Consider the following 14,934-nt stretch of genomic DNA (forward strand, 5'->3'; position numbering starts at 1 on the left):
TTATGTTTCAAAAGTGAGTGGAAGTTAAGGTTGTTTCTATTAACTTTCCACTTCATCCCACCCAGGTGGGTCTTGTCACATTGTCAGGGGCAAAATCAGCAGCATACCACACAACTCAAAGATGTTAAATATTTGTCATCCTTGTCAGGTGATGGTGAGGTGCTATAGCTAAAATTTAAAAAGGAGGAGGGGAAATGCAGATAGGTGCCAAATATTCAGGGGCTGCCTGGTAGACTTTAGCCCGGGGAGCAAGTACACAGCACTGGCCCATAAGTAGTGGCCCATCCTTAAAAGCTGGTTCTCGGTACAATATATATTTATCAATGTAAAAAATTAGGCTATTTTAGTGTTGCTTAACCCAGCTGTACTTTATTATTAAAAATGGTACATCTAAAATAATGAAAATAAATAATGCAATGAAAAACAAACCTCACTTTATATTGGATTTTATTTAGTATGTTCCTTCCCCCATATCAACTTTTTGTTTACATACCTGGCTGATTATAATGGGGTATCTATTTATATCATATTATAGCAATAGATTATATAATGTTATTCTATTACAGTTCTATTACAGTACTGAACACAGGGGCTGATTTATAAAGTGCAAAAAGCCTTTTTGCTTTCTGTCCTACCTGTCATTGTTACTTCCACTATCTGTGGCTGCTGGTGTCTATAGATAAGTTGCTGCTTGTCTAGATACTGGAATGTTGGAGGCATGAAACTTAGAAATCTCCAATCAGCCTTGGTGTTAAATCAATAGCATCCATATTTTATAATAAGGCCTCCCTCCAGCCCCAACATTAAAATAATAGTATTCACATTTAATATTTAGATTTATTTTCCTCCAACCAGCCCTGACATTAAATTAATAGCATACACATTAAATAAATAGACCTATTTCCCTCAAGCAGCCTCAACATTAAATTAATAGTATTCCCATTTAATAAATAAACCTATTTTCCTCCCTCCAAACAGCCCCAGCAATAAATTAATAGCATTTGCATTTAATAAATATAAAAATTTCCTACAACTATTAAATAATTTATATTCACATTTAATAAATTGCCCTCTCCTCCCCAATCTCAGCCCCATATTCAATTAATAGCCCAAAACTAAACCAGCATTAAATTAAAGTTCCTGTCACCTCACCTTAAATTAATAGGCCCCACTATTAAACTAAATAGCCCCACCATTTTCCCACAATAAACTAATAGCATCCACCATTAAATAATTAGCTCCAACCCACAGTCCACCATTAAATTAAATCGCCTGCCTCCTACTCAAATTGCAATAAAGAACCCCCCACCCAGCAATAAATTTATAGCATTTACGTTTAATAAATATACATATTTCCCGCAACTATCACTGCCATTAAATAATTCATATTCACATTTAATAAATAGACTTAGTTTTCCCCAAACAGCCCCACATTCAATTAATAGCTTCCAAACCGACCCAGAATTAAATTAAAGGTCCAATCACTCCATCTGAAATTGATAGGCCCCACTATTAAATTAAATAGTGGCACAAATAAATTAAATTGTCCTACCATCATCCCACAAATAGAGCAGCATACCGAATGGTATGTGGTTTGACCAATCCTGCCTATCAGAACGATCTAAATAAACCTGCTTTTTTTCATGCAGTTTGATGTGCACTTTTGTAAACCAAACCTTCATACATTGTACAATTTATATTCTTTTTATGTGAAAAAAATTTGGATGACAGTTTCATATCTGCCAGGTTGATCTACGGTTTTGACTTTAGTAAATCGCATGGTTTACAAACTGCACATCAATGAGCCAAAAACACTGCAGTTTGGCAAACCTTTGTAGAAAGCCCCCCATAAAGAGTAAAAGCAGCCATACAAAGAATAGTAAGCAAAAGCAGTTACACACAGAGATCCGCACACATATATAAAGCAGCTACACAAGACGGTAGTGGGTAAGCGGTAAGTTGTCTGTGGTATTGTATTATCTCTATTGAACTGTATTATATGTGTAGTGTTTGTATTGTGCATAAGTATTTATATGTTGTTGTTGTTTATATGATTGTAAAGTTGTATAGAGAGTAAAATATATTGTTTTATTCATAAACATCTGCATTATGATTACGGATTTTCTTATACAGTGCCTTTAGTGTAGTTATTTGTATGTTATTACAGTGGTAAAACCCTAGAGTTGGCATTGTCTAAATAGCACAAGGAAAGGTGTGGAAAGGGTGCAGGTAATCAGCCAGGTACTGTAGTAAGAGTACATAAGTAGAGAGTTTATAATATAAGTTTTAGTATGCTCCTATTTCTGGAGGCGAGGCATAGTATCGTGATCACATACTGCCTGTTTATTACTAGTAATTATGATAAGGACAAGTTATCATACAACTCATAGAGATTGGCCATTTACTTTGATTTGTTTGTCTAGCTCTTAAAAAAAAAATCCATAAGAAGTTACCACAAAACTTTAATAGAGCAGAAACTCCTAGAATAAATTATTATAGATGGAAAGGGAAAATGTGCAGTATCTCCTAGCAATCAATCAGACATTCACTTTCATTAGTCTGACCTGCACTAGATAAGTCAAAGCTAACTGCACAGTTGCACTTTTACACTTTGTTGGTAAATCACCCTTTAAAGTTTCTTTTAACCCTTTCATGAAAATAAACATTTTATATCTTAAGAAACAGAAATATTTTCACAGCTTTTCAAATGTGCTTTGCTTTGGTGGGTTCTGCCTGTCTGTATGAGTTACGTATATATATTCTCCTCCCATTAGAATGACCCTACTGCCACCTGTAGAACTCTGATCAACGCTGACATAGATCAATCTTGTCCTATTTTAAGATCATGGTTGGGGTTATTTATGTACTGCAACAATGCTAATGTCCTTTCTTATTCTTCTGTGATGTCATAAAACTATTTTTGCACAGTTGCACATGGGTTATTGTGGTAAGCTGGCTTGTGAAGGAACTCATGTTACTTATGAGTGGAGGAGCTGGCGGTAGATGGACAGATGTATGTATTCCATGAAAAATGCAGGACAGCTGCAGTGCTTAATTCTAGGCAAAAATACAAAACCAAAAGAGCAGTGCCGTAACTAGACATTTTAGTGCCCTGGGCGGGACAGGGCACCGGCGTCCCCATCTAAGTGGGAGTGACATTTGCCAAGTGGGTGTGGCCAACCTAATGTGGGGGTGTGGCTAGCACTTTACTGAATTAATTCTTTTGTATTGCTGTGTAGTTGGTAGCCTCAAAAATACAAGTGTAACCTATACAAATTTCTCTCACTATAGGGAAGAAATATAAGAGCCCTTGGCTACACCTGTATTTTTTGCAAAAGACACTATGTGGAGGAAAATAGAAATCATAGATTATGAATATGAAAATGACAAATTTTCTATTTCCTGTACTTTACACGACATACACTATATAAATTTGGATTTTTAAATACATATAAACCCAGTGCTGGAAGTGGGCTGCAGGATGACAAGTAAGAGGAATAGGGGAGAAGATGGTGCAAGGGGGTAGATGAGAGGGACAGGGGAGAAGGTGGGCCTGGGGACAAGGTGGCACAGAGGGGGTAGTAGATGAGAGGGCCTGGGGACAAGGTGGCACAGAGGGGGTAGTAGATGAGAGGGCCTGGGGACAAGGTGGCACATGGGGGGGGGAGTAGATGAGAGGAACTGGGGAGAAGGTGGCACAGGGGGGTAGATGAGAGGGACTGTGGAGAAGGTGGGACAGGGGGGTAGATGAGAGGGACTGAGGAGAAGGTGGGACAGGGGGGTAGATGAGAGGGACTGGGGAGAAGGTGGCACAAGGGGGTAGATGAGAGGGACTGGGGAGAAGGTGGCACAAGAGGGTAGATGAGAGGGACTGGGGAGAAGGTGGCACAGGTGGGGTAGATGAGAGGGACTGGGGAGAAGGTGGCACAGGTGGGGTAGATGAGAGGGACAGGGGAGAATACATAAATGCAAAATACAAAAAAATACAATACCAAAAAATAATCATTATACATTTTCATGTCCCCTGCCCCCATAGCTTTTGCTTCCCCACTACACTCCCTCCCTGGATGGAGCACCCTATTTCCTATTTTTTTTTTAAATATATATTTTAATTACAATACAACATTTACTTACCTATTTTTCTTCCCTCCTGGATGGTCAGCATAGCAGTCAGCAGTAGATGCAGGGGACTCACTCTTTCTGCTCAGCAATGGCCGCTCCTCACTTTCTTTTCAGAGGGGGGGTGGAGCGGAGCACAGCATCCTGGAAGGGGAGGGGGCGGGTCCTGACAAATAACTTTATACACACTGTCTGACAGACAGTGTGATCATTGTTTGACCAGCCACCACACTAGCCCCTCCCCCGACTCGCAGCACCCAACCCCCCCTCCCCCGACTCAAGGCAACCGACCCCCCCTCCCCCGACTCGCGGCACCCCCCCTGCATGAGTCGCGGGCGGGGGGGGTGCCCCAATATTTTTTTATTTTATTTTTTTTATATTTTATTTTTTTTACTTTGTGCCACAGAGGGGAAGGTAGCGGGCGGCTGCTGCGCCCCCTCGGGCTTGCGCTTGGGGCGACCGCACCGCCCGCACCACCCTAGTTACGGCTCTGCAAAAGAGGAAGTTTTTGGAGGCATTGCCATTTTAGCAAGTGACCGCAGAGCCTTTTTAATCATGCAAAAGACCCAGAAAGATCCCACCTCACATCATACATTGGCCATTACTTTCAGTGATATTCCATTTGTACAATGTAGGTGCATTTTCATAGCAGACATGCATTGGTTTAATATGTCTATATAAATGAATGTAAAGAAAAATACCAATATAATATTAAAGGTAGCCCAGATGTCCGCTTTCTGGTATAGGGTTATTTAAGATATAAATGAGGCTCCAAAGTGCAATATTTTAGGTGAAAATATAAAAAGTGCAATTAAATAAGGTGATGGTCTAAATGTATTAATAATCCGTACTTTAAAGTGACTGTGAGGATCCACAGCAATACCAGCTATAGATGACTAGTGGCAGTGCACCATGAACACTGACAATTGCTATATGTTAGGAGGATCCGCTGCAATACCAGCTACAGGCAACAGGCGGCAGTGCACTGATACCAGCTTCTTTTCCACTTACTGCAAGCAGCACTTTGCTAAAGGTCAAGTCAATTAGGACTGACACCTCATCTGTATGCAGCCTAACTACCACCAATCTTTATCAAGCAAGAAAGAAAGAAAGTTTGTGTTAGGTGCACTGGCTTCTTTAATATTAAAATATAACTTTTATTCAAGGTTGGTTAAAATAAGCGAAATATAAAATAAATTAAAATCAATTGCCGTGTGCACCAATTATCTTCTTTATTAAATCTCGGACTTATGCTTTTGCAGATATAATAGTCAAAACACCTATTCTGTATTTTACAGAGTCTTATATATAGTCATTGGACACCTGTATCATTAATATGGTTTATCCAGATATATATTGTATGTATGGTTTTATTCTAATCTGGATACTCTATAGTAGTCTTTATAGCCTCCTGTTAGTTCAATCTCTTATTTATTCGATATTTTACATAGATCTATTTATAAACAGGTCGGTTATATATTTTTATAGCAGGATGACTATCTAAAGGATCCATAAACTATGTCAGGTGTATTGCTATCTGCCTAAGTGATATCTCCGACTAATTCTGGGTATATCGGAGTATCACAATGGTAATAAAGCTGCCAGTTTATATAAGATGATGGTGCAGACAGCGAGGACGCCGACGTGCATTTCGCTTGTGTCTGCTTTCTCTCTTGCCTGAGAGAAAGCAGACACAAGCGAAACGCGCGTCGGCGTCCTATATATATATATATAATATCACTTTTTTCTCATATATATATGTTAACTATGTTTTCTATGGTTTTTTGGATGAACAGCTATCGTTAGTGTATTTTATGTGCAGCCCAAGCCAACTCGCCGTCTTCCAATGTGGCCAAGGGAAGCTAAAAGGTTGGACACCACTGCTTTAAATCATTCGGTAAACTCTGTTTCTGCATGGTTTAGGCAAAATAAAGATAAAAGGCTATTTAAAAAAAGTCTATTGCAGGAGATATCAGAAATATCATGCAATAGACTAATTATTGTAGAACACCTCAGTCCACATAATTCTGTGCACCAACTGCCCTTGTTACGACGCTGGTGATCCCTTTACTACAGACTATCGGAGCCTATGTCCCAGCTGAACAATTTTAATAAATACGCATGTTATATCATATCTCATCAATGCAATAAGAAGTTGTAATTAATGTGCAGAAAATATAAAGGGTCATAAATAGACCCCTAATTGGATTTTCTACATTTTTCATCTTTTTTCTTTTCAAACTACTGTGATTGAAAATAATATTGTGTAAAATACTTAGTGGATAGTTTATTTGGTAACGATTCAGAGGGAGAATGGGCAAGACTAAAGATTTAAGCAAATTTGATCATTGCATGGTAGTGGACATCAGAGGTGCAGGCATGAGTGTATCATGGAAGGTATCATTGCTGGGCTTTATACACATGACGTTGCCATGACTTTATCAAGAATATAAATATCACCCAAATAATGATTGTCCTGTGGTCGCAAACAGACCATTAATAAAATTGTCCAACAGAAACTGACATGATTCTTGTATTGCGCATTGAGGGGCTACAGACCAATACAGCAGTGGTGGTAAAGAGACATAGTAGACAGTAAAACATGCATCTTCTAATGGATAACTCCAACAAGTTCTACCTCTGCCAGAGACATAAAGAAAGATGAAAAATGGATTTAAGCTAACGAACATACACACTAGACCCTGGAGTATTGGAAGAGCAATGCCTTATCTAATGTATCATGATTAACTGATGTGTGTGTTCCTGCTATTTCATGTTGATAGCATTACACTGATATTGAAATACCTCAATAGTTCAGGGATCCATTCCCACAAGTTTTACAATACAGGTGGGTGGTTGTAATAATATGTAATAATGTGGTGTGTGTGTGTTTTTTTCCTGGCAATAGCATTTTTTGATAAGATAATGCTGTATGCCACAAGTCTTGTCCTGATTGGTCCTGATGGTTCTAAGATCAAGACATTGAATTCAGCTTAGTGTCGTGGCTTTCCCAAGTCATCAGTCCTCAGTCTAGTCCTTGTGTTACCTAGAATAGAGGTATGGGCAATATAACTCATCATTGTCCCTCCGTGTCTCAATTCCTGCAGCCAAATTTGCTCTCTTCATACATTCATACAGAATGTATAAATTCTGTGCAGTGTTATCACACCATTCACCACCAATGACAGGTGCAGGAGGGTTGCAAAGTGTGTAGGAAGTCTAGGTAAAGGTCAGGTCATGTGTATGAAAATTACAATAAACATTTTGTTTGTTTTTTTACTGAACCTTTATGCATGAAATTAATATATATGTCAATCCTTGTGCCTGTGCTGCAATTTCAATACCTTGTTGAGTTCATGTCCAATAAAGTTTCTTGTTTTGGATATTATGTATAGTCAGTAGTTTGGAACTTGGGGAGATTTATGTAGATAACTTTGGAGTGTTTGGTGAGTAGCATGGGGATGTATATTGTATTTGATTTGTAAGGCTCCACAGTGCCCCACGGAGCCAGTGGGAAACAGTGCACAAATAAAACAGGGACGTACAAGGTAGATAAAATAAATGCAGATGTGAAAACAAGGGGTAGGGAAGGTCCTGCACACAATGTAACCAGGGGCTGGCTGGCAGACTTTAGCCCGGTGGGCAAGCACACAACACTGGCCCATAAGTAGCGGCCCATCCTTAAAGGGTGTTTTTCGACACAATATATATTTATCAATATAAAAAGAGGCTAATTTAGTGTTGCTTAATCCAGCGATACTTTATTATTATAAATGGTAAATCTAAAACAATAAAAATAATACAACAAAAAACAAACCTCACTTTATATTGCATTTTATTTCATATGTTCCTTATCCCTACAGCACGATTTGGTTTTTTTAACCACATACCTTCTGATTATAATGGGATTTATCAAAATGCAAAAAGCATGTTTGCTTTAAAAATCTGATGTTTTTGCCAGCAAAAGGCTTGCTTTTGCTTGGCCCCATATACTAATAGGGTTATTATTTGTTTTAGGGTTAACCTAAAGCAAATAATATGAGGGGTGGTACTGGGAGGAGGAGCAGAGCACTAGGTGTCAATCTGACACCTTGGCCTTGAGCTGGACTAAGACCCTAGAGTGGGTGGTACTGGGAGGAGGGGCAGAGCACTAGGTGTCAATCTGACACCCTGGCCCTGAGCTGGACTAAGACCCTAGAGTGGGTGGTACTGGGAGGAGAAGCAGAGCACTAGGTGTCAATCTGACACTCTGGCCCAGAGCTGGACTAAGACCCTAGAGTGGGTGGTACTGGGAGGAGGAGCAGAGCACTAGGTGTCAATCTGACACTCTGGCCCAGAGCTGGACTAAGACCCTAGAGTGGGTGGTACTGGGAGGAGGAGCAGAGCACTAGGTGTTAATCTGACACTCTGGCCCAGAGCTGGATTAAGACTTTGGGGGGCCCGGGCCATTTTGGAAAGGGAGCCCTATGATATAACATGGTTATCATTTTAGACAAATTCACTATCTGTGGCTGCTGGTATCTTTATCTCAATTGCTGCTTGTTTTGATCTTGGAATGTTGAATGCCCTATTTGGATAATAATGGGTACATGAGATTTAGAAAACTGCAACCAGCCATTGTGTTAAATCAGTAGCACCCACCTTTTATAATTAGGCCTCCCTGCATCCACCACATTAAAATAATAGTATTCACATTTGCCAAATAGATCTATTTCTCCCCAACCAGCCCTGACATTAAAATAATAGCAAACACATTCAATAAATAGACCTATTTCCGTCCAATCAGCCCCAACAATAGCCCCAGCAAAAAATTAAATAGCATTTACGTTTAATAAATAGAACCATTTCTCAAAATCATCCCCGGCATCAAATAATTCATATTCACATTTAATAAATAGCCCTCCTGCAAAAAAATCAGCCATATATTCAATTAATAGCCCCAAACCACCGCAGCATTAAATTAAAGGTCCTTTCACCTCACCCTAAATTAATAGGCCCCACTATTAAAATAAATTGCCCCACCATCACCTCACAACTAAAATAGCATCCATTAAATAATTACCCTTCACCTGCACTCCGCCATTAAATAGCCTACCTCCCACACTATATTAAGATCCCCTTCCCTCACATATTAATATACTGTGCCCACATACACAAACACTGTATATTAACATACTGTGCCCAAACACACACTTTATATTAAAATACTATGCCCACACACACACTCTACATTAACACACTGTGCCCACACACACATCCTCTACATTAACATACTGTTCCCACACACACTCTACATTAAAATACTGAGCCCACACACTTACACATTCTATATTAATATACTGTGCCCACACACACACACATACACACTCTCTACTCTAATATATTGTGCTCACACATACTTTCTATATTAATATACTGTGCCCACACACTCACTCTATAGTAAAATAACACAGACACACTCACTCTATAGTAACATAACACACACACTCACTCTATAGTAACATAACACACACTCACACACACACACACACACACACACTCAATTTTAACATCCCCCCACACACTTACCTTGTTCCATCCGCGCCGCACGCTGTCTGCTGCACTTCACACATGGGACAGCACCTATCACATGGTGCACCTCCCATGTGACACCGCTGATAGGCTAAGCATAGGACAGGGAGGCAGTGGGACGAATCAGAAGGATCCGCAGCCAATATAGAAGGTGGCTGGTCCCGGAGGAGGGTCAGCCACCAAGGACTAGAGACTTGCTCCACCGGCCCAAAATACACTTTTTTGTGACCAACCCGGGGGGCATATGCCCTCATGTCCCCGTGCCAGCCCACCCCTGAATGTAGCTTACAAACTAGTGGGAAATTAACACAGCTGTAAGAAGAGGAGTGAATGTATTCTGTGATCAGTGTGCTGGAACTTGTAGTTCTACAACAGCTGGAGAACCACCTGTAGTATAAATAAGTCATAACCATTGATATTTATAATTCCTCTGCAATGATCAATAGTTATGACTTATCTATACTAGAATGTTAGTATCTTACCATCCATATCATCTTGCAAATTAATTTCCCAAACTACTAAACTACACAATTGAAATGTGTTAGACTTCCTTAGTGACTTACCTGGCAATAATTTAGGGAGTTGGAATACTGACACTTCATCATCTCTGTTTCTCCTGTATTGCATATGTGGCTCTGTTACTGGATTCTATCATGTGATGAGGAAGAATCTAGGCATGAAACACCATGTAAACCAATAATTAAATCTCATTCTTGATTATCTGATTATTTTACACATCCTTCTGTTATTATATCTTTCTCTATTAAATTATACTAAACATGGTATTGACTGATTTACTGACTGTCTCCTTATGCACCACTACCAGGGCTGATAAAAAATTGTAACTTATAATGAAATGTAACATACTCTTAATGTTATGCTTATTTTTTTCATGGTTTAACCTTACTAACTTTTATTTTTTATTTCCAGCAGTAAAGTATTATATGTAAACATGGTTTGAACCCATTATTAAAATCTTTTTTTTTTTAACCTTAGTGAATTATAAAAATAATTGACGTCCTCTAATCCTATTGCTATGTGTGCAGCAGATAATGAGTAACTAGTGCAAAGTGGGATTGGCAATGGGTTCACTGTTTGATCAGTGCAAGAGAACTGACAATGGGTTATGTGTAATGAGGTTGTTCTGTATGATCAGTGTAAGAGGACTGACATTGGGTTATGTGTAATGAGGGTGTTCTGTATGATCAGTGTAAGAGGACTGACATTGGGTTATGTGTAATGAGGGTGTTCTGTATGATCAGTGTAAGAGGACTGACATTGGGTTATGTGTAATGAGGGTGTTCTGTATGATCAGAGTAAGAGGACTGACAATGTGTAAGGAGGGCATCCTGTATGATCAGTGTAAGAGGACTGACAATGGGATATGTGTAAGGAGGGCGTCCTGTATGATCAGTGCAAGAGGACTGACAATGTGTAAGGAGGGTGTCCTGTATGATCAGTGTAAGAATACTGACAATGGGATATGTGCAAGGAGGGCGTCCTGTATGATCAGTGCAAGAGGACTGACAATGTGTAAGGAGGGCGTCCTGTATGATCAGTGTAAGAGGACTGACAATGGGTTATGTGCAAGGAGGGCGTCCTGTATGATCAGTGCAAGAGGACTGACAATGTGTAAGGAGGGCGTCCTGTATGATCAGTGCAAGAGGACTGACAATGTGTAAGGAGGGTGTCCTGTATGATCATTGTAAGAGGACTGACAATGGGTTATGTGCAAGGAGGGTCGTCCTGTATGATCAGTGTAAGAGGACTGACAATGTGTAAGGAAGGCGTCCTGTATGATCAGTGTAAGAGGACTGACAATGTGTAAGGAGGGTGTCCTGTATGATCAGTGTAAGAGGACTGACAATGAGTTATGTGCAAGGAGGGCGTTCTGTATGATCAGTGTAAGAGGACTGACAATGTGTAAGGAGGGCGTCCTGTATGATCAGTGTAAGAGGACTGACAATGTGTAAGGAAGGCGTCCTGTATGATCAGTGTAAGAGGACTGACAATGTGTAAGGAAGGCATCCTGTATGATCAGTGTAAGAGGACTGACAATGAGTTATGTGCAAGGAGGGCGTCCTGTATGATCAGTGTAAGAGGACTGACAATGTGTAAGGAGGGCGTCCTGTATGATCAGTGTAAGAGGACTGACAATGTGTAAGGAAGGCGTCCTGTATGATCAGTGTAAGAGGACTGACAATGTGTAAGGAAGGCATCCTGTATGATCAGTGTAAGAGGACTGACAATGTGTAAGGAGGGCGTCCTGTATGATCAGTGTAAGAGGACTGACAATGTGTAAGGAAGGCGTCCTGTATGATCAGTGTAAGAGGACTGACAATGTGTAAGGAAGGCATCCTGTATGATCAGTGTAAGAGGACTGACAATGAGTTATGTGCAAGGAGGGCGTCCTGTATGATCAGTGTAAGAGGACTGACAATGTGTAAGGAGGGCGTCCTGTATGATCAGTGTAAGAGGACTGACAATGTGTAAGGAAGGCGTCCTGTATGATCAGTGTAAGAGGACTGACAATGTGTAAGGAAGGCATCCTGTATGATCAGTGTAAGAGGACTGACAATGAGTTATGTGCAAGGAGGGCGTCCTGTATGATCAGTGTAAGAGGACTGGTGATGGGATATGTGCAAGGAGGGCAATCTGTATGATCAGTGCAAGGGGACGGAGGGCTGGCTCTATGATCACTATAAGAGGACTGACAATGGGATATGTGCAAGGAGGGTGTTCTGTATGATCAGTGCAAGGGATCTGACAAACAGATATGTGTAGGAGGGCTGGCTGCATGATCAGTACAAAGTGGTTGGCAATAGGGTGAGTGCTAGGGAGGGCTTGTGATAAGTTCAACTAAGGGAGAGACTGGTGATGGAATAAGTGGATGATGTGCAATCTTTATTTTTTTTTTTATATTTTCTTCAGGTATTTCTTGGGTGTGGTCAGCCCAAATCCCTTCATTCATCAAGGACTTTGAGATCGTTTTCGGGAAGGTATAACATGCATTATAAACCTTATAGTTTACACGAGAGACCAACAACTGCTACTGACACAAGCATGGATAGACTGGTATGTCATTTTTTTTATTTATTTTTATTAAGATATCTGTTAGAATCATAATAATAAGCTTCACAAATTAGTCTTAAGTAAGTGTGGGGAGTAGGTGGGGGGATGCTGACACCACTGACAGGCAGAGCTACTGAGTCCGTAATTCATGTTGGGGACCTATTTTGACTGCATTTCCACTTCTTCTATGAGCAGCTCTCTGAAAATAGAACCTTTGTTAGCGCTATATAATGATGTCATCATCCTATGCTGCCGGGAGAATTCACAATCTGAAAACCTCTAGAGCGGGTTATGCTGCTAGTAGAAGAGCAAAAAGACGTGTTGTGCAGTGGGAAAAGCTAACGTGGTACAAATGAGACATCAACACTATATGTTTGTGTCCTTCCAGTTTTAATATCATTGACAGTTAGTGCTGCTAAGACTACAGGTGCTGTCAATTCAATGATTTAAGTAATTTAACATAGTAATTTGATTCATAAAGCAAATTCTGCATGTGCTGCATTCTTTTCATACAACTAACATGCACAATAACATTCTCTCAAACTGAATTTTCAATATTGCACTTTGGGAAACACTCTTGGGCCTGAGTCATTAAGGAGTGCAAAGCAAAAAAAAAAGGAATAAGTTTGATCCTGGACAAAAATTGTTGCAATGCAAGGGGTGCACATTAGTTTATTATTTTGCACATAAGCTAAATACTGGCTGTTGGTTTCATGTAGCACACAAATACTTGATAGCTTTATTTTTACACTGAAATGTAAAGTTGATCTAGGACATGTCCTACCCCAACTATAAATCTGCCATCACATTTTAAAATTACCTCCCCCTTCAATGCAACATGGTTTTGTCTAGGTGCAAAGTTACTCCTTTTTTATGCTTTGCTCTCCTTAATGACTCAGGCCCTCTTGACACAATGCAATGTGTTTCTTAAAGCAGCAGCATACAGAAGCATTATGAAATCACCCAGCATTAGGCGATTTGATGGATAATATAGTTGCTGTTTAGTCTTTTTACTTTTTCAAATTATAATACGAGCTAGGTTAGGGAAAAGTTTAATTTAACTGGGCTGAATGCTTTTATTTCCCTTTTAAGAGATTAAACACAAAGAACCGCAAAGCCATTTTCAATGCCCTGTAGGATATCATTACTCACATTTGCCTAGAGCCGCATAAACTCTAATAGAGCCTTGTTGCAATCCACTGTAAAAATGCCAGTACTGTGCCAGCCAATAATAAAACAGAATGTATATTTCTACAATCTTGCTTAGAATAAAGACAGTTTTCGTCAGATAACTTATCTGTGCAGTGATTACCTTTCCCATTGAACTTCCAAATGCAAATACTACATTCTTCATAAATTTACTTTGAGACATACTAAAAAAAATTTAATCTATTTTTTGAATTCTTTTCTCTCATTCCATCAACAATACAATGCACCAATGCACACAAATCAAGAAAGAGTATAGCTTTGGTGCTAGAAGTAAAATTATATAGCTAGGAAAAAAAAAAGACTCTTGATAGAAAAATTTGTAGCACAAAATGATTTTCAAGCAAAAAAATGTTGTTACCAATATTTTTGTAAGGAACATGACCAGAAGAGTGAATAACTCCAAGCATTTAAGAGATAATTATTTGGTGAGGCGTTACTTATCATAATGTGGACTAAAGACTAGATTGTACTAGCAGTAACATAGCTACCATAACTAAAGGGGTTACAACTACAGTGTATCTTACTGTGATAATCTGGAGATTGATGTTAGGACCAGGAACCATGCCATTTGCTTTTTGGCTGCAGTATCATTTGCAAAGTGTTCAGGGACGATTTATCCACAATACACAAGTGCAATGTGCTTCCCTAGTTTTGAAGGGCAGTAATTCCCTTAGCAAACAGATCCCTAGGCAACACTAATGGTTTCATGTGATCCAATTTGTACCATGGGCCTCTAGTTATCCCAGTGCTTCCTCATTTATAAGCATAACACTGCATGTATGAGATTAATAGACCTAAATTAGCAATATATATATATATATAGTCAAAATCAAACAAATGGTATGCCAAAGAGAAATTGATGAATTATTCTTTTTTAAAATGTAATAGTTTATTAAATCTTAAATTAAGCAACTGAAGAAAGATGAATCGTATAGAGAAAATATTATAGAGTAAAGGGCAACT

General features: G+C 39.4%; 1 protein-coding gene across 1 annotated transcript in view; it reads left to right on the top strand.

Annotated features, from left to right (window-relative positions):
• The window catches only part of GPC6 (glypican 6), a 551,499-nt gene that overhangs the window by 433,668 nt on the left and 102,897 nt on the right, over positions 1 to 14,934 (top strand). Inside the window, exon 6 of the mRNA XM_075199893.1 lies at positions 12,622 to 12,765. Coding sequence (XP_075055994.1) covers positions 12,622 to 12,765 — 144 coding nt within the window. The remainder of the gene's footprint in view (positions 1 to 12,621; positions 12,766 to 14,934) is intronic.

This window comes from Mixophyes fleayi, chromosome 2 (assembly GCF_038048845.1).
Source record: "Mixophyes fleayi isolate aMixFle1 chromosome 2, aMixFle1.hap1, whole genome shotgun sequence".
In the NCBI taxonomy this organism is placed as follows: Eukaryota; Metazoa; Chordata; class Amphibia; order Anura; family Limnodynastidae; genus Mixophyes; species Mixophyes fleayi.